We start from the raw sequence: 20,678 nt of genomic DNA, 5'->3' as shown, positions 1-20,678 counted from the left end.
TTTTCAATCTTCTGGGTCACTAACGTGAATAAAAACAGAAACAGCTCAGAGAAATTAAAGAGTGTGAACAGACAAATCCTCTACTCATGCAGTATGAATGCCTTTGTAGGAATACAGCTGCAAGTAAATAGGTTGCATTTTTGCAAGGATTTCTTTGCTGGCAAATTTCACCATAGGGTGGCTGCTACTAGTGGCAGAGATATCTGCTGTTCCTGATGTACTCTCCACAGTCACAGAAACAAACATATCTTCTGTCTCACAGGGGATAAATTCCAATGGCCACAAGAAAGGTTAGAGGCAGGGGGAGACTACTAATTCTTCCACACATGGCTTTACAGACATGAGTGATATTCTGTGTGGCCAAGCACAGCAGATAGGTATTTTTCCCCCCAGGTTTTTCCCTCTTTCTTTTCAGAAGTCTTTTTCAAGGGCAAGGGGGAAAAGAGAAAATGTTAAAAACTTTCCACTTAGCATTGCTTAATAGTTAAGAGTGAAAAGAAATCTGGAGCGTTTTTCTTACATGCTTCTAGCCAACTTTCACCTGCAATTGAAGGACTGAAGAAAGCAGAATATGGTGTTCAGAAAGGTGTTCTCCTATTGCAACATCTAAGCTTTCTTTTACTCAACTCAGGTACTTCAACGATTCCCTGCATATGTGCCTGTACTACTTTCAGATCTGTAGAGTACCTGGAAGACAAAACTATTAATTAATCAAGTGACTAAAGTAGTAACTGCATTTTGGAAGCAACTGAAATTTCATTTTGGTGTTACATGTAAGATCTTGATCATTAAAACAGACTGGAGACTGAATTCTGAGCAGTGACATAGAAGATATGTTTGTAATAAGAAAAAAAAGTGTTCATTTAAGTTTTCTGAGCAGCGGAGCTTGATTTATACTCCTCCTAGGGCAGGGTTTGCCTAATGAAGGTGAAGAGCCTTGGGTGGTGTCAGGAAGTAGTAGGTTTTATTATGCTCGCTTTGGTTTGGGGTGCTGCTGGGTAAATGGCAGGATTTCTTCTATCTGTCTTGAGGCACAAGACATAATCCCTTTCCCTGGCATGTCTATGCAGAGTGCAGCAGTATCACAATCACCCTGCATAAGAGGCTTATTTTGCCCGGGTGTTGCAGCTTTTTTCATCTGTCCTCCAGTACCTCAGAATAAATCATGACCATGACACTTGAGCCCAGCTGTATAAAGTGTATAAATCTTGATATATTTTCTGCATTTTCTTGGAGTATCCGAGCACTAATAGCGTTAATGTTTTTAACCTCACAAAATTCATGTCTATGGAACACATTAGCTGCACTTGATGACTGAGAGAATAGTTACTGCAAGATTGAGTATCTTGCTCAAGGTCACCCAGAAACTGTGCGAATTAAAACCAGATTCCTTCACATAGGCCCAAACACAGAACATTCCTTCCTCTCTCATGTCTGAGTTTTGAGATTTTTCAGGATGTTTCTGAGACCTTCCACAACTGATGAATCAGTCTGGCTATGTCTGTCATGCAAATGCAGCCAGTGCCATATGTTAGCCAGAAGTTTGAGCCAGACACAAGGCAGCAGGATGTTTTTGCTTCTCAACCCTACCAGGATCTGATAGCTTCTTTACCCCAACCTTTTTGCAGTTATTTAGGTTCTTCTGGACTAGTGGCTTTTGCTTTGTGCTGGATGGCTTCTAGTGATATGGATTCCCTAAACCCTTACTGCACACAATGAAGGTAAACGTAAGTAAATAAGAACATCTGTAGTTCACATTTGTTCTCTTGTATTTAGTATAAGATGCTCACTTGTAGTTATTCTTAGAGTCCATAAAGGAACAAGAAAAAAGTAAGAATGTTTCCTTCTCTCAGACAGATCCTACATCTTCTATGTACTGCATGCTTGCTTCAAGTATGTCACAAAATTTTAACAGTACTTTTGTCAGTTATGTATTTAATAAGATGCACTTGCCTATAAAGATGTTCTCGCACAAACAGAAAAATGCCCCAAGTTTTTACATAAAATCTTATCAATTCTGTAACCATTGGTATTTATAAATGCTCAAATATTACAAAGATCCCTACAAAATTTTTATACTTTACTCCTTGCAGTTTTACTCACACTATAAAAATCTCTGGTTCAGATCCAGATATTTCAGGCCCAAATAAGGTGTTTTTGTGTAAGAACAGCATAAGCATTAAGTTTCTGACAACTTGCAGCTTAGAGATTTCCAGAGCCAAAGAACTTTTTTTAATATCCCTCCGAAGTTTTCTGTCATGGAGATTTATCTGTGGTAACCAGGCAAAATTTTAGTATCCATAGGATGCTGTGAAAAGGTGCTCTAAAATTTGAAGGTATACAGTTAGTGTTTAGACTTCAACTGTCACATTTAGTCCTGGTTCCTGAATGTGCAGCTTGGAGACCAGAATAACATGCAGTTTCATGTTAATGCCCTTTCTTGAGATTACATACATCATCTTTATGTAGACAAAAGACTTATTACCACTGGAATTACTAAGAAATTATGCAGTGTCTCTGAATTTGAGACACAAAGAGTAATATGAAGAGTCATAAGCATTATTCTAAATAATCTTCATGAGTTTGTGTTAAATTTATACATTTACTCTCCTTAGTCAAAGTTGTCAGATCACATGGAATTTTAGAACCAAAGCACATCTTAAAAAAAAAAAGGATTTGCAATATTCCTGGAACTTACGACTGTCATCATAGAATCACAGAATGGTTTGGGTTGGATAGGACTTTAGGATTATCCAGTTCCAGCCCACCCGCCATGGACACGAACACTTTCTGCTAGACTACATTGCTCGAAACACCATTCAGCACAGCCTGTCATGGTCTTCTGTCTCATTTTCATTTTGGCATGCTTTTCTTCTTCTACTTTTCTCACATGAATACTTTCTGTAACTTTTAAACTTTGTTCCTTTTATTTTCTATTCCTTTTTCTGTCTCCTAGGGCATCTGTTTTCCAGTTAGTATTTTCAGCCAAACTACAGCAATATATAATTCATTTTCACTTGGTAATTACTTACATAAACTATTCCAAGAAAATTTGAATTCACTTATTTAATACTGGCCCTTCTACTAACTTGCAGATCTTTTAAAGATCCTTGCCACAACTGCTACTACCACAGGAAAAAAAGATTACAAAAAATCAAACCACAGCTGAGAGAAGATTTGAGAAGCAGAAAAGATGCAGAACAAAGACAGCAATCCACCAGACGGTGGCTATGGATGGGTTGTAGTTGTGTCTGCCTTCATAGTGATGGGCCTCACTGCTGCTGTCCTCAAGACATTTGGTCTCTTCTTTGTTGAAATCCAGGAACACTTTGATGAACTTGCAAGCACCATATCTTGGATCACATCAATAACAATTGCCACCTTTCATTTAGGAGGTAAGTAAAAGTCATCCTTTAGCATTTTGCTTTTAAGTCCTAACTACAGAATTAAGACATGCAAGGACAATGCTTCTTTCCTCTCTCTCTCAAAAAAAAAATTGGCATTTGCTTCCTCTTATAAAAATGTATCCATACCTCAGACATTAAAATGGTATAGTGTGTACCCTTTCTGTATACACAGAAATTTCATTAACTTAGAGAACTTTATGTACCTAGTCTCATAATTCAGTTTTCCTACAGACTTTGTATCACACTCAGGGATGCTATTCCTAAGAACTTCAGAGCTTGTTGGATCAAGTTCTAAACCAGTTTGTGCAAGTTCACTAATTTTAGAGTAACAATCATTTTTCCAAGCAGTTTAAGACCTAGGGGCTGTCGCCCTGCCAACTAGATAAGTCATCTGCTACTGGAATGGTGACATCAGTCCCCCCGTTTCTTCTCCTTTTTCACTTCACAGAGTTTCCCTCTCCTTCTGACTAATGCCAATTCAGGCTCTCCTTCTTCCTCTTAAAGTAATTCCAAACTCTTTATCTAACAGAAAATGCATGAGATTAAAATAATAAAAAAAAATCAGTTCACCCATAGAGAGGAAACGGAAGACAAGATCATACAGACAGTAACTAGACAGTAAGGGAGAGATCTATATATGAGTCAAATACTGTGTGCTATTGGATCAGGTGAAATACTCCATGTTACCAAAACAAGTAGGGAAGAAAGTAAAATGCACTGCATTTGATTCTTCACTTTGGAGTTAGGGCCTTTTGAGCCATGGTGAACTGGATCATCCTTTACCATGGTGGTGAAGATTTCAAATAAGCGCACGCAAGAACTGCACAGAATTTGTAAAGTTCTGTCCACATATTATTGAGTGGATACATAATTGCAATAAGTAGGTATCCTTATGTAATAAATTTTATTGCCATTTTGTTTGTGAAGACATTTCATTGCATAGATACTCTGTAATTATATACATCCTACGTAGTCCACACCTAGTACTTATAAAGATTGTGGACAACTGATCTTTCTTGGAAAAAATATAAGAACAAAACTGTAGTTCAAATTTAGAGTCTAAAGAGAAAGCAAATCATGCATTGTCAGGTTTTTATTAGTTCCATAAGATGTTATACCTGAAGCTTGGTTTGCAGTATTGTTTCATTCTGACAGAAATAATTAATTGAAAAATCAGTAAAAGCCTGATTTTTCACCCATTTCTATGAAAATCTAACTTTTTGGTTTATAAATTAGACTTACCACTGAACAAACTGTGACACTGTTTTGTCATTCAGACATATGAACTTTGTGCCAATGTAGGAGGATAAAAGAACTCAAAATTTGTATTTTTTTAAAATTATCATTTCTATTTTTATTTTTTATATACCAGCAAAATTGCAGTTGCCTTAGAAGGTCTTAGCCTGCCCTACTTCAAAGAAAATGGTTATACTTTTCAGCAGAAACTGCTTCTTATTCTTTGAAATCATTTTGACACAATCCTCTTTCAGTGAATCAATGATGATCAAACATTCTAAAACTCTCCCATACAGCAGTTTATGAATTATTGCATCACTCAGTAATTTCCCTTCTGCCTTTGCTTCATTTATAGGGACCAGAAGACTTATTGATGAAGATCACCTGAGCTTCCAGTTCCTTAAGCATCTTTTCTGGCCTGGCTTAGTACTTCCTAACATATTCCACTGTGAAACCTTCAGTGTCATTTGGCTCAGTATGAAGGATGATCAGTGAATTGTTAATTATTCACATTTGGATATTTTCAACAGTATATCTGCATCTTTCATAGAAGGACAGCACATTTCTATCTGAGCATCTACATCTGCAAGAGGCTGCTTGATTTACCAAGAGCAAGAATTTTTCCCATCAAATAGCCCTCCTTTCGGTATTCGTTTGCCTCTTCCATCACCTCTCTCGCAGTATGATTGCAAGTTTTCTGAGTACTGTCCTTTATCCTTTCAGACTCTGCTCCCTTGTTATCTTCTCAGTTTCCAGTTCTGTGGCTAGCTCATTTCTCCCTCCTACTACCCCATGCTGAATTTCTGCCTATTCTTTCTCATTCTCTATAAAAAATTGCCCTGTGTTTTGGTTCTTCTCCAGCTGCAGATTTTACTTCCACCATTAAGCACTTCCATGGATTCCTCTTGTTATTTTCAGACTAATTTTTTCTTATTTTACTCATCATATATATATAATGTATATATGATTCTCCAGCAGTATACACATTTTCTTCTTTCATTCTTTCCACTAATTCTGACAGACCATTACTGAATTCTCTTATCAATTTTACATACTTAGCAAATCCTTGTAACTTTTATGTAAATGCTGAAAGAATGATTACAGCCTGTATCTCTTCTATCTGATAGCATGCACTCTACAGCTTTTGTGTCTGTTAATACCTCTCTACCAGGTTTATTTCACTTGTTTTATTTATCAAAGTCACTTGTTATCTTACTTAACACAGGTGAAAGTACAACGGCCTACCCCTACAAGTTACTATAAAACCGCCCTCTCTGACTGCCATCTATTCACTGTCTCCCTCCTTCTTTCATTTTGTAAACAAAACTCTCATTAATTGATTTTCTTTATACTCTGGAACTCCTGTTTCGGTGCTTTCGTGAAGCAGAGTAGGCCCATCGTCGAAGAGGAGCAGGAGGAGAGGTTATTTGTGTTACTTGGGTTCCATCTAGTGGCAATTATTGTTTCACGAAAATCGTATTTTCCACAGGTGCGAGACACTTTCACAGAACAGGTGATCTTTTGAATAAATTCGTGAGTTTTGTCTTTAAATTTGTGCTGCCTCCTGTACAGCAGAATACAACAGAATTAGGTCATCTCTCCCTTACATGTGCACAACAGCCACTGGGTTTGACATTCACGATAGAGCTATTACTTCTTCAAATGCTTTATTTCATTGCTCAGGAGTGTCAGTCTGTTTAGTATTCCTAACGTGCTTATTTTAATCCTGTTTTGCTGTTGATCTAGCCCCTGTTGCCAGCTCACTATGTGTAAAATACACTCATCGAGCAGTTGTGATCACTGGAGGACTCCTTGCATTTTCAGGAATGGCACTGGGATGTCTTGGGCTCAGCATGATCTGGATGTATGCAACAACTGGCTTCCTACAAGGTATGACTTTATGGCTTTATGGGTTTCTTGCATTAGCAACTCAGAGCCCTTATTCAAGTATGCTAATGGTAGGAGTTTTAAAGTCCAATTTCTGTTTTGATATTATAAACATCTAAAATCAGTGACCATATTTAAAGGCTGCTTCCCTCTTTTTGCACTCTAGAAGTAAGAATTCCTACTAGAAAACTGCATTACATAGTATAAAACTGATTTTATGCAGTAATTTTTGTCTGCAAAATATATAACCAAAAAATGAAAAGTGTTTTTCATCACATGTTGATAGCTCTATGAAGGCCTTAGGAACCTAAAGCATACCAAAGTACATGGACCTAGAGATCCCAGGCTTTGTACTTGCTGTTGCATGACCTTACATTCTGAGGCTTTCAGTTGATTGCAGTCCTTCACTTTGCATGGAAAAAGGCCAGAAAGTTGGCAGGAGGCAAAGCTGGAAAGGAACAAAATAAACCATTCCCAGTTCTACGCTGAAATCTTGAAAATGTCTGGAATTTGAGTTCTTGGCAGTCCCGAGCCTGCTAAATGATTCCAGAGAGCCATTAAAACTAATTAGAGCAGATTTGAAACCAAGCAGTCTGGCAAGTCAATGAACAGTACCAGTATCTGTCATGCTACCAACTTTCTTCACGTCCTTCCTTGCCCCCTGATACTGAGCACAGCTCAGCTTAACCTAGAGATCTGCTCTAGAACCGTCTTCAAATTTGTCAAAGCAACTGTTATTTTGTATTTTTTTTTAATTTTTTTTTCATGGTGAGAATATCATTGTGTATACATCATATTCCTGCTTGTTTTGTTTTGTATTGTTTTGCTTTGTTTTGTTCTGATTTTCACCATACAACCTATTCATACAGAACAAATGCCATTAATACAATGTAGCACATGATACAAATGAGCTCATTGTTTCGCTAGGAATAAAAATATTCTTATTTTCCCAGTTACTAACTCTGCAAACAGAAGACTGTTTTAATTTACAGCTTAAGAGAATACTTCAGGAGTGTCTAACTGGTGGTATTTGTACTGGTGTTTTTCAGGACTTGGGATTTCCTTTTCATGGACACCAGCCATCAGCATTGTTAGCCATTACTTTTCCAAGAAAAGAGCTCTGGCTAATGCTATTGCCAGTGCTGGCGAATGTGCATTTGCATTTACATTTGGGCCATTTTTCCAGTGGCTCATCAGTCAGTATGGATGGAAAGGTGCCCTCTTGATCATAGGTGGCACCCAACTCAATATCTGTGTCTGTGGAATACTGATGCGTCCCCTGACAAGCAGCAGCCGTCCTGAGGTGAGCCATTCTGAAACACCACCAGGAAATGGTGCATCAAAGACAGACAAAGAAGAGAAGTCTACTATTGCACACAGAACCTTCAACTGGATGCTTTTGAGGAGACCAGAGTTTGTGCTTTATGCCATGTTTGGCATACTGGCTGCAATGAGTTTTTTCGTTCCTCCGTTATTTTTAGTTCCACTTAGCTACAGCCTGGGAATAGATGAATCTTGGACTGCATCTCTTCTGTCCATTTTGGCTATGGTGGACTTTGCAGGCAGACTGCTGTGTGGCTGGTATGCCAATCTACACCTTACAAAAACTGTTCATTTATTGACAATGACAATTATGTTGATCAGTACTTCCTTGATGCTCCTGCCACTGGCTAACAGTTACCTATCCTTGGCAATATTCACTGGCTTCTATGGATTCTTCTTTGGCACAACAGTTGCTATTCACATTACAGTCCTAGCAGAAGTTGTGGGCATGTCAGATTTTGACAGTGCTTTAGGACTTTTTATGCTCATTAGAAGCACTGGAGGATTTCTGGGGCCTCCTCTTGCTGGTAAGTTTATACTTGCTAAATACAGTTTACAAGAATAATGAGGAATGGTCACCCAAACTGAAATATTTAGATCTGGAGCCAGATTTCCTCCTCTGTTAACTCAGCAGTGTCTGGACAAACAAGTAAATAATGCAAATATATATTCGGGACAAACAGTAGATCCATACTTCCAGAGAAAAAGCAGCTGAGCTTTTGGAATTTGAGAATAATCATATTGCACAAGTATTACTATTTATTTTTTATTATTTACTGTTCTGGGAATGTTTCTACAGGAGGTCACATTTAATATCTTGAAACATTAAGCTATGTGTACCTCAAGGAAATATTCACAGAGATGCCTGCTGTTTCAGGCAGCATTTGAGCTGAACAGTAAAATATATGGGGAGTCAGCGTAAAAAAAATGCAGGTAGAGAAAGAAGACAGTGAGACAGCATACAGGTTTATTTGTTAGCAGCAATAGAAGGTTCATCTTGGAAAATGCAAGGGAAACTAGCTGATGACTGTAGGAACTTTACTAAGCAATATGGTAGAAAAATGACCAATGTAACCACGTAAAGAGTGAATCTGAGTCATCATCCAAAGAGCACTGAATGAAGTGAGAGACCTCACAGACTACTGCAATTTCTGTGGCAATGGCACCATTTTATGGGATGCAAATGGGTTAAATGAGTACTGTAGTATTTTAATTCGACTTGAAAGGACAGGAATGAAAAATGAGTTAACTGATGTTCTGGTAGCCTAAAGCAGATTATTGAACAGATGTTCAAGGGCCACCTGGACACCTATCTGTACAACCTGGTCTGGGGAGCTGCTTTGGAAGGGGGTTGAGCTCGATGATCTCTAGAGGTCCCTTCCAACCCCTACAGTTCTGTGATTCTGTGATTCTAACTAGGAATATTTATAGAGAATTTGAAACAGAATGGTGTCAGAGTTAGGTAGGGAAGATCAAAGTGAAGTATCACAATAACAAGATTTGCAGATACAGTGCCTCCTCACTAGTAGTCAATATTTGGGTATCAGTATGACCCCTTTGTGTATATGTAGCAAGCTGAAAGGAAGGTACAAAAGTGGAGAGAAACCTTGGTGCTTTCCTAGCTCTTCTCTCTTGCTTTCAGAGTAGTACATCAAAGATTATTTCAAAGATATGTTGCCTAGAAGGACTGATGTTAGATTGGAGCAAGAGCTGGAGAACAGGCCAAATGTAGACAAAATTTCCAATGATCCTGCCACTGGATGAAGGCCAACCAAAAAAAGCAGCTTTTGTCAGCTCATAGGTGAACCTGTAATTGTACATTCTGAGCAGCCAGTGCTACCACATGCACTGCTTCAGCACTACTACTGTATTTCTGTTTCTTCAGTGCACGGTCTTAGATGTGTTATATGGATTAAAGCTATGTAAAAACCAAGGTCTTTTCTTTCATTAACATCAACTACATTTTGAAAAATGATTAAAGGGGAAGCCATTAACACCATAGGCAATTTACCAAACTCAGTTGCCACCAGAGGGCCTCTCCTTTCCTTCTTTAAACTCATGCTCTACAGTTGTGGTCCAACTTATAACTGTTGAATACGGGGATCCTAAGATACAAATCTGCATCATTTATTTTTCTGCCATTGCTTTTACAGTCTGATTATTTTTGATTTGAAAAGTATTTCAAACTATGTAGCACTTTGTGTATGCAAAGTAGATAAATAGAGGATTGTGTTTTAAATTTTTAAGTGCTATAATTGTGCGATGTTTTATGCTTTCATGGTACAGAAAGACGGTTATGTAGCCAGCAAGCAACCTTTATGAGAAGATATGTTCACACTGATGAGCTAATTCACATTGTCCTGTTTCCCACCAGTCACATCACTGTCCTTTTTTCTTTTTTTTTTCTATCCAGGTCTAATTGTGGACATGGCTGGAGATTACAGAGCAGGATTCTACATGGCAGGAGCCACACTCATCCTAGCAGCTGTATTTTTAGTTACTTTAGATCAATTTCAGCAAAGAAGTGAAAAAGGAAGCCAGATTAATACTAAATTGGAAAAGTCATCATTACCTTACGCTTCCTTTCATTTCCTGAAACTTCAGAAAAGAAGGTACCAAGACCATGATGTAGTGGTGTGACTACTTTCACCACCACGTAACTTAGACTTATGGAAGTACTTTATTTTCTTGAAAGTTAATATTTGTAGGATTTCCTAAATGATGGGTGATTTGAGTAGGAGCATTTAAAGCAGAGGAAGGTAGTTGTTATTTCACAAGCAAATAGCTATAATCATTGTCACAATGTTATTTTGATGTTGCAGTTGCATTTTGATTTTACGAGTTTTCAACACAGTCCCACAAGGCTGTGATAGAGAAGCTTTGATTTAAGCGAAATTACCATGAAGCATGTATGCAGCAGACAGAAATATTCCCCTCCGAATACAGGCCACAGCCATCACTTTCAAATAGAAAAAAACATCAGCTCACAGATGGTTAGCCTGTGGAAGCAGTATTCAGAATGATCGCTGAGTAGACAGGATATAAAATCAAGAGTGCATTAATTTATCTTTGAGATGATGGTTTACACATACTTCACAGAGCAGTCCTGGAATCCAAATAAACCTCATAAAGGGAGAAATTGGCATCAATAATATAATTCAGCGAAGAGAAATGTAGTCCTAAGTATCAAAAGTAATAAGAAAAATGCACTTACATAAAATGGAGAAGGACTGACAATTAACAGTATAAGACCTAAAGTTATGGTGGACTTCAAACCAAGTAAGATTCTCAAATGTAACAGTATGTTAAAAATAGTAGATGTCTCTTTGTGCAATAGCATGATATGTGAGAGAATGATACGTGCAAGGCTTTAACTGAAAGGGGTACATAAAATGCAAAGAATGAAGTGGAACAGGAATGAAAAAGGTTAAAAATAAAATGCCAAAAGAAAAAGTCTGTCCAATTTAGAAAACAAGAGGTTGTACAGAGTATGAAAATAATCTTCAGATCTTTAATAGGTTGAGATAAGTAGATGCAATTAATTCCTTTCCTTGTACAGACAACTAGGAATTGATATAATTTATAGCAAGGCAGAGATTTCATATGGGAAAAGACTTTCTAATTCTAGACAGCTAATCATAGAAATAGACCCCAGGAGACTACAAAAACAGAGAGATATCAGAGAATAGATGAGTCTTGAGAATCTAATGATACCCATTTGTACCTCTGAATTGTTTACTTCTACCTTTCAGTTGTTCTGAGGCTCATTAAGGGAATACTTGATTTGTTACAGTAAGAAGAATCTGTATCCAAATCGTGCTTTTTTGCAGTTTTATTTTATTTGGGAAAGAAATAGATCAAAAGAGAGGAAGGAGTGGATCATATTAGGAAAAAAAATAGTAAAAGATAAAAATAGAGAAGTTAGAAGGTTTCAAGCTCCGTGTTATAGCTGCCTTATTTATGAGCTTTGGAATGCTTTTCCATTCAAACATTTTATCTGTGTTGCCAAGCTTAACAACAATTGCTCATCTGAAATAATTATTCCTTATCCCATGGAAATAAATTCAAAAATTTAATTTAATTTATGGAAAATTAGCTGAGCCACTCATTAACCAACTACCTGCAAGTGTTAGACCACAGAACACAGAGTGGAAGGGACATGATTTGCAGCATGAGGTCTTGTAGCAAGGACTAGGATTTTCTGAAAAAGTATGTCAATTATGTCACTTGTGTCAATATAATTTAAAACTTACATTTCTGCAAAAGTGATTGTTCTTTGATCACTGCAAAGTTCTGGTACTCAAAAGAACACTGCATTTTTATTTTTATTTTTCATTTGAAAGGAAGGAGAATTATTTCAGAGGAAAAAAAATGGGGAGGCATTTAATATAGGACATTTCTTTTCGATTAAAATTCTGTATTTTCTATTAAAGTTCTGTATTTTATTTACAGACCTTGTCAGTGATTTCTGTGTTTTGGTGCATCCTGACATCTACCAGTGGCAGTACAGATGGCTGGTGCCTTCCTGGCCACTGGGTACAGCAGCCATCAGACCAAGGGAGGTTATTTTCCCACCCTACTCCACACTTGTGCATCCATTCTGGGGGCACCCAGTACTGAAAAGAAATGGACCAGCACAATTGAGTTCAGCTTGGGGTACAGGGAGGCTCAGGCATTGAGTGGGGTGGCTTCAGGGGCACCCAGGAGCAGCTCCAGCATCGGCAACAGAGCACAGCTGTGCTCTGCACTGAGTACGTGAAAGGAGGGCTAGAAGAACAGAATGAGCTGCGAGTGAGATGCTCCAGCTGCAGGCGAGGAGAAGATTCTTCCCACCAGCATGGCTCAGCCATTGAGCCAGGGCCCAGGCAGGTTGGGCTGGTTCTGGCCTGAGAACTCACATGCTCCAGCAGTGTGAGGTCCTGAGCAGCCTGGCCTGAGCCTGGAGAGTCCTGCTCCATGCAGAGTGAGAGTGGAGACTTAGGACTCGCTGGGCACAGCAGGACTCCGTGTTATTGTGAAGGGAGAAAAAAGTAATCCTAGCAAAACAAAATCACACTTATCAACAGAATAAGAAAAGCAGTCATTCCTTTTAAAAGGTCAGGCATATTTTTTTTTCAGTTAAACTAGAAGTATTCATTTCATAGCTATCATAAAAATTCATCAGAGTGTCCTAGATTTGACACAGGCTGCTGGCTAAGAGAAATGGACAGGCTTCCACGGGGGATCCTCTTACATCATCTTCTCCTGAAATACTGTATTTAAAAAGGTAACACTTCAAGAATTCATGTATAAGTTCCTTTGACTTTACACTCCTGAAGTCAGTAATGCCACTTCAGAGCAACAGGACTCAGTGAAAGAACCACGATCAGAACCAGGACGTAGTGCTTCACCTTTCCCATCCACCCAAATTTTCAATAGCAGCATTGTGTGTTAACGTACCAGATTGCACCACTGATCTATGACAAAGTTTTTTGCCCCATCCCCTTGTTTTACTATTAACAAGAAATTCTTTCAGAACACAACCTATTCAATCAGTTGACATTTTCTCCTCAGCATTGCTTAAGGCAAAGAATGGGCAGAAACACACTGGTTTTGTTATCACATGGATTTTCTGTATGTGTCAGCTACCCTTGAAAGAACAAACAGTAGTCTTCAGTTAACATTTCCTTACAGATGTAGATCTTTTCTTCAGGAAAACACATGGTTCGATAAGGCATTCTGTGACATTTCTGAGGCATTACACAAGAGCTGGCATGCTCCTTCAGGAATTTACTGGACTACGATAGTGTACCCTTAGTATTTTACATACATGAGTATCTGCAGGAAGTTTCCTTATAATCTCACTCCCCTTTGCAACTCCCACTAAATTCACTTGTAATAATATAAAAGAAACACTGAATCATTTAGCTAAACCAGCAAATTTATGCTCCTCACTGTTGTTTCTCTTCCATTGCTTCTACATTTTCCTTCTACTTGCACTTTATTTGTACATTTATTTTTTCAGAACTTTTGATATTTAGACTTTTCATCTATCCCATAAAGAAATAAGTGTTGATCTCTCACACTATTGCTGCTTTTCTACTCACTTCTGCAAGTCGGACATTTTTCAACCAAACCTAGAGCCAATTTCACAGCCTCAAAGGTAACCAAACTACTTCAAATTTAAACAAAAAGTCTTCTGCATGATAGAGAGGCCAAAGTGATTGATTTGAGATAAATGTCAAATAGAACATGGTCCATCATGGTCTTTGTATCTTTTTTTCTGTCAGTAACTAACATTTCTTACCCATCACAGAACACAGGGCTCTGGATTCATTGCAGGCAGCCATTTCTTGTCTGATGTTGTGAACAAAATTATTGCAGCTCGTGTGCATGTGTGAGCACAGACAATGACAGTTCATACAAATCCTCTGGGAACCAGGCTTCATTAACTCTGCAGCCCACTGGACAGTCTCTTTTTGTTGCAGCTTTTACTATCCAGTACAGAATCAAACTGTACTTGCCATAATGTAAGACACTTCCATCGCAGTGTAACCACGTCCATCTTTGAGTTTTGCTCCAACAGTATTGGTCTCTACATGGTGTTACAATGGCATAAAAAAGGTGGATAAGCAAAGTTTTGGTTAAACATGTTGCAAAACTCTGTTTATATCAAACCTCAGCCATGAAACAATCAGCCCCAATTCAGAACATGCTTTAATTTAGTATGAGACTGCCCATTCCAGGAACTCATGTTGATAGGCAGCCTGAGTGGTGCTGAGCCCCTTCTAGCAAGGTATGTAATCTCATGAAGAAATAACAGATTTCTGAGGTGCTTATTAGGAGAAAAAGATGTAGGCTGCAAGAAGAAAGTTGTATCCTGCCCCCTTTCATGCTGATTAATGCATTTGGAAGCTGTACTGAAAGGAATTTAAACTCGTGATAGTCATAAGAGAACAGATCAAAGAAGAAAAAAAAACACCAGATCAAGTCAAGGAAAGGAAAGCTGTATATACCTTTAGTCAACAGACAGAATACAAGTCTAAAGAAGGTAAGGCTTGCATTTTTTTTATTCTACCTAAACCTAAACTTTTCTATGTTGCTTAAAAATTATGCTTTAGTGGAGACTTAACTGACCTTTAGTGAAGTCTGAAAACGCTTTGTTTCCTTGGATATATTTTCTCTGGCAAGGTCACTGTTTTTTTCACTAATTTTACCCCAGTATGGGATAGTATATGAGTTGGCTAATATCAAGAAGAATCTGTTGAGATGCTTGCAGAGACATGATTACTTGAGGATCCTTCCTTTGTCATGTTCAGATTATTTTTAGTTGGATGATTATTTTCTTAAGATTGAAAATTAGGATTATAATTTCTCTGTGCTTCTTAGTCAACACAAGTTAGTCTAACTATCTGAAAACCAACAGACCTTCGACAGTCTGTGCTGACTGACCTTCTGAACATTTATAGGGGGTAACACATGCATGTACACATAGTATTCTTTTTTTTTTCCTTCCAAATATTTTTCCTTATCCAGAAAAATTGTCTCTTTATTTTTTTTCTATATTCCTATGAGATTTTGCTTTCAAAATGTGCCACTGATTAGCACCTAAAGTGACCATGTCAAATCCCTTCCTGTTCCACTCATGCAGAACTGTTCATAGTTTTGAGTTCTGTGCTCTTGAGTTTTTAAATTGGAACAGTTGCAAATGCATATGGATCTGCATAATTCTGAGAATAACAGGTTGCCCTACCTCCACAAAATGCCTCCACTGAAACCAAAATTTGATAGTATTTATTATGCCTTAAATGTAACAAATATTTCTGTTCTATTCTAATACGTGGATTTGAATAGGGCTAGGCTCTCGAAATGCCCAGAAGTCACCATCAAGACGGAAACTTCTTCAGAGGAAAAGGACGCACCTATTTCACAGCAGAAGAGTAAGCATAAAGCAAAACCTATTTTAGCATATGTTGAAAAAAAAAATTCAGTTCAGAGAAAAAATATTGAAAAAATATTCAGTTCAGAATTCTCAGGTCACGAAAGAGTTCTCCATGAAACCCTGAATCAGAGTAAATGTAAAAGGTCTTTGACATGTAATGTTCCCCACTCCTCAGTCCCAGTGGAAAAACCTGGTGGCAGTTACTTCAGAGAAACTGGATATCCAACATATAAGAGTGTGTTGGGATGGATTTATCCTGACTCATATAATCCTTTTCCTGCCTACTGATCCCTCCGAGCATTTCCCAGACTCTTCTGTTCCCAAATGTGCAAAGAACAGAAAAACAGAGAGTGAATGCTCAATGTCATAACAGAGAGCACATTAGCACAGGAAGAGGAGCTTTTTAAGATTAAGAAACTGCAATTACTTGGTCATATTGCTTTTTGATATTCTAAGCAGTGGGAAAGATGTCTTACAGCACAGTGTGCAGAACCTATATTCCCTAAAAGGACTCATTGACATCAGTACTGTACCTGAGCAAGAAATAAAGATTTATAGAGCTGTTTACAAAAAAAAAAAAAAAAAAAAAAAAGTATTGAAGTTTCTCACTAGGTTATTGAAACTGCATAGTCTTTTATGAATAATTAAAAAACACACAGCAATAATTTATTGTAATATGATGCAGCTGGGATATATTTATCAGTTCTTACACCCTGGAGAAACTTAACAAACATGAGATGCCTCTGCAGGTGTAGCATCTATTTTATTTCTCATTCCTTTCCAAAGTCAAAATGCTGTCTGCTGAATTTATACATAGGGATGTTTTAGAAACAGGGGTTGTTGGTGGATTATAATCTTCAAAGCTACAAATATTCCTCATTTTTAGAATGTTTTATATCTGGGCAGAGAATTTAGCTAGCAGCTTAATCTAGAGAGACTGGTTTAAGTTACTGATGCTTTATTTTCTGAGGTATATCCTGCGTCATTTCTCCCTCTGGTGAAGTGATAGGGATATAAGCTCCTATCTAACCACTCTTGCTCCCAAAAGAAAGCACCCAGTTCTACTGTCAATGGTTTCATCTTGTGTTCCACACAGAGCCTTGGGGATTGGGATCTTCATTTTGGTGCTGGCCATCTTGCTTATCTTTGGCTGCTGGTTTTACAAAAGGCGTAGTGGCTATAAAAGACTAAGGGTAAGCATGGTAGCTCACTTTCACACATACTGTTATTTTGACAACATGCTGCTACATACCCATCATACTCATATTACAATGCTGAGAACACTACATCTACCGTAAGATGTCACTGTCTCATATATAAACAGGTGAAAATATGGAATATGAAACGCTGTAGGACTTGCAAGTCACTCAGAGGAAGCAGAAGCATGAAGAAGTGGAGCCAATTGCCCAACTTCTCACCATATGCCAAGGGAAAAATCTGATCTCTAGGAGGCATATTTAAATCCATACATATTCTGTGAATTTTCATTTGAGTAAAACAACAAAGGATTTGCATCTAAGAACAGATGCAATTGGAGTAAGTCTAGGAAGCAGATAAAAAATGACTGTTACAGTTAATAAATGTTATAGTCATATAAGTGATACAGAATACTTTCTTATAAAAGTTAAATTAAAATTGATTTATAAAAAAGAAGACAGATTTTGCGGTTTACTTTCTAAACACTACTTCTAAAAATTTGTATTTCCTGCCTTCTTCAAAAATGTTTAAAAAATCAGATTAGATCTGTCTCACAACATCTGGTGTTGGAAGATTCAAATCTTTATCTTCAGCACTCTGTTCTTACTCATGTAAAATAGAGTTTTAACCACACAAAGTGAAAGTTTTGTCAGGGTATCTTTTAGTTTTGCTAATATTTCTAAAAAAAATATGTGATCATTTTGAATTTAAAAACATAACTCTCCTCAGGATAGCCATTTCCTTGCTGTTCCTGATAACTGCCCTGCTACCTTCCCAGTGACAGGTCCAATACCTCATCACAGAATACACAAAACTCAAACTTTCATACGAACCAGAACTTTTTTCATGCCTTCTGTGTACAGCATGGCACAACTTTTTCAACTCCTTATGACAGCAGGCATTTTCTGGTTTTGAAAACCTCACATTTTATAGGCTTTTTGGAAGGGGGAGGACTGGTGTGGAATGTACAAAAAGTAGTGGGAAACAGTAAAGAAAGAAGATTGAGGTTAAGAAAAGAAATGGGTAAAAAAGGAGGTGACCTCCAGGTAGCTGAGGTGTCTATGCAGTAATTATGGGCCAAAAAGATGCAATCCTCATTTTCGCTGGCTACACATTGTGTGAGGAGGGAGAGCATTTTTCAGGAGAGACGGCAAAACGTGATGGGTAGATTACTCCTTTTACTTGCTGCTATTGTGTCCAGCCCTAATCTCAGACCCTAACAAATATTGCAGAAGTGCTGTTAAATATTAAGTGATACATTTATATAGTGTGATCAAACTTTATATTCAATTTTCCTTTGACTTTCCATGCTTTTCATGATCTCTCACAGAGCAAAGGCATCAGTATGGGCAGCATACGAACTGTGGTACGTGACGGAGCAACATCAGACTGCAAAACGGCTCTGCAAGAGTACAGAAACTTCAATTCTGTGGTAAGTCAAAGCTTGAGCTTTGTTTACTTTAAATACAATAAGACATGGTGAGATAATCTTGATAAATATCCACTTGATGGTTTCTTCCTTGGTTTGTGCTCTCTAGGCTGGGTCTTCAACAACTCTAACTCTTAAAAATAGTTTTGCACATTTATAACTGTGAGAAGGGTTTTTTAAAGTTTAACCCTAAGAATACTAAAAAACCCTGTTCTTTTACTTATCTTTATTCATAAATTGTATAGTCATTATTCATGATGTAATACAGTAATGCTGGAATATACTGAATAAACACATGTCCCTGATAGATATTCCACCATTCTTGTAGTCAACAAATAGTTCATGTTTGGGAGTATCACAAAATTTCAGGCTTGTAGCTTCTGTAAAAACTATGGGAAGATGAACATTCAAGTTCATAATTATTAAAAAAAGTTAAAATATCTGAATTGATAGATATATATTGATCAAGCTACAGTTATGTTTAAACAGACTGAGAAGAGGAAAAAGGGTAACAACCCATTGTAAAGAAGCTGCCCAAATTGTTAACACTGGAAATAAGGTAACATCCATTCATCAAGACTCCTGAAGTCTTAAATGGAGTTGAAATCTCAATAGATAAAATGTTTTTCGTTTAAAATTCCTATAAAATGAATTATTAAAAAATAATAATAATAATTTAGTCTGATGCAATTGCTGAAAACATGTTAGCAAAAACAAGAGCAACATAAAGACACTGTAAATCAGCTCAGCTATTTTAAGCTATTTTGCTACATCTGATATAGAAGCAGATAGCTCCTTGTATTCTTCATGTCATTTTCTGGCATCTCAAATGTCTTTTCAATTTTTCACATCAATTTTCCTATATAGGTACCCGATGCTCCACCAGCCTACGACAAAATTGCTGCAGAGCAGTCACCACCACCTTATTCACCATGATGGCAAGAAGTCTTAAACTCTGAGCACATCAATTTAATTTCTTCATGCTCCCTCTTAATTTCCTATACATCCTTAACTTCCTGAAAGCTAGAACTGAAAAAAAAAACCCAAAAAAAAAACAAAACCAAACAACCAAAAAAACTCACATGCTTTCATAAGCAATTGCTTAGAATTCCTTTTGCTTAATTTAAAGAAGTAGATCTTGAAACACTTCAATAAAGCTGACTGTGCTTCCATTCTACGTTTCTCATTTCTTGTGTTCAGATTGTGTGAGATTCATTCTGATTGTTTCAGATTCAGTTGTGTTCAAACATTTTGCTGGGGTTTTGGCTTCTTGCATCCTTCACAGAAGTACAAATGTTAAGAACACACCACTGAGTATCAACTCATTCAGAAGTGTAGACAACTGCATGTTCAACTTCTGCGCTTCCTCTCCCTTTGTTCAATAAATAAATAGATAGGTAGATAGACAGCTATCTATAGATAGCTATAGACAGATAAACAATCTATTCCATAAACTGTAATGTACAAGAAGCTGTTATAATGTGGGCAAAAATAACTGACTACACATGCTGATACAAAAAATAACCATTTTCTATACCAGCAGTTCTAAAAATCAGCCTGCACATGCAGATGGTATTTTACACCATATACCTCACAGCACTTGTTATCAGTAATTAACCAATTCCTCATTAAACGTAAAATTTTGATCCAAGTGACCTAAGAATTTCTGCTTACAGCGCGAGTTACTTCATACTTGCCTGTGCATATAAGAACAATCCCATTATGTGTCCTATTGGCAAGAAAGAAGAGCAGTCACAGAAAACAAAGAACTACAATACATCTATGTTGGGATGTACTCACTAGGCAGATACTTGTTCAAAGGTAACAAATATCTCTGAATTCTGTGAAAGTTTGAAATAATAATTATTGGTTTTTTTTTAATAATTATTTGATACACGTTATTAGGAATCTAGAGAAGTACTTAAACTCAAAAAGATGTCTCAAAGTTGTCATTTTCAGCATAACCCTTTAAGGAAAAAAAATTTCTGTGGACTTGCTTAGTGACAGGAAAACATACCAAATGCCAGCTTACAGCTGCTATGCACCATGCACATAGAACATTATGTGCTCCCAACATTTTTTGCAGAACTGGGAAGCTCGAAGCTGATGGTCTTTAGCACTTTGCTGTCCATCCTTGGGGAAACTTCTTTTTAAACAAAGCACCGGAAAGCCAAGGTCTTGAGAGAAGGTTTGAACAAACAGAAAGAACTACTTCCTCAGCTGCAAAACTATAGATCTTCAATAAATTGTGTCCTTATATGCTTAACTTCTGGGCCAA

At 37.3% G+C, this 20,678-nt stretch overlaps 2 protein-coding genes across 2 annotated transcripts; both read left to right on the top strand.

Moving 5' to 3' along the window:
* The first annotated feature begins 1,669 nt into the window (after positions 1-1,669).
* Positions 1,670-10,596, top strand: LOC136053535 (monocarboxylate transporter 13-like). The gene is made up of 5 exons (XM_065744281.1): positions 1,670-1,727; positions 3,096-3,395; positions 6,390-6,533; positions 7,580-8,380; positions 10,267-10,596. The coding sequence occupies exons 2-5, from the start codon at positions 3,194-3,196 to the stop codon at positions 10,491-10,493; spliced, it is 1,374 nt and encodes a 457-aa protein (XP_065600353.1). The 5' UTR covers positions 1,670-1,727; positions 3,096-3,193; the 3' UTR covers positions 10,494-10,596.
* A 5,096-nt stretch (positions 10,597-15,692) lies between these two features.
* MLANA (melan-A) lies at positions 15,693-19,436 on the top strand. Its single transcript, XM_065744246.1, has 4 exons — positions 15,693-15,772; positions 16,871-16,967; positions 18,302-18,403; positions 19,268-19,436. Exons 1-4 carry the CDS (start codon positions 15,702-15,704, stop codon positions 19,334-19,336), a joined length of 339 nt encoding a protein of 112 aa, XP_065600318.1. The 5' UTR covers positions 15,693-15,701; the 3' UTR covers positions 19,337-19,436.
* Positions 19,437-20,678: the final 1,242 nt, after the last annotated feature.

Source organism: Cyrtonyx montezumae, unplaced genomic scaffold (assembly GCF_038088225.1).
Source record: "Cyrtonyx montezumae isolate F1298 unplaced genomic scaffold, pur_monq_1.0 scaffold_30, whole genome shotgun sequence".
NCBI lineage: Eukaryota > Metazoa > Chordata > Aves > Galliformes > Odontophoridae > Cyrtonyx > Cyrtonyx montezumae.
Note: the sequence above shows the minus strand (reverse complement) of the source record. Positions and strands in the feature narration are given on the sequence as shown.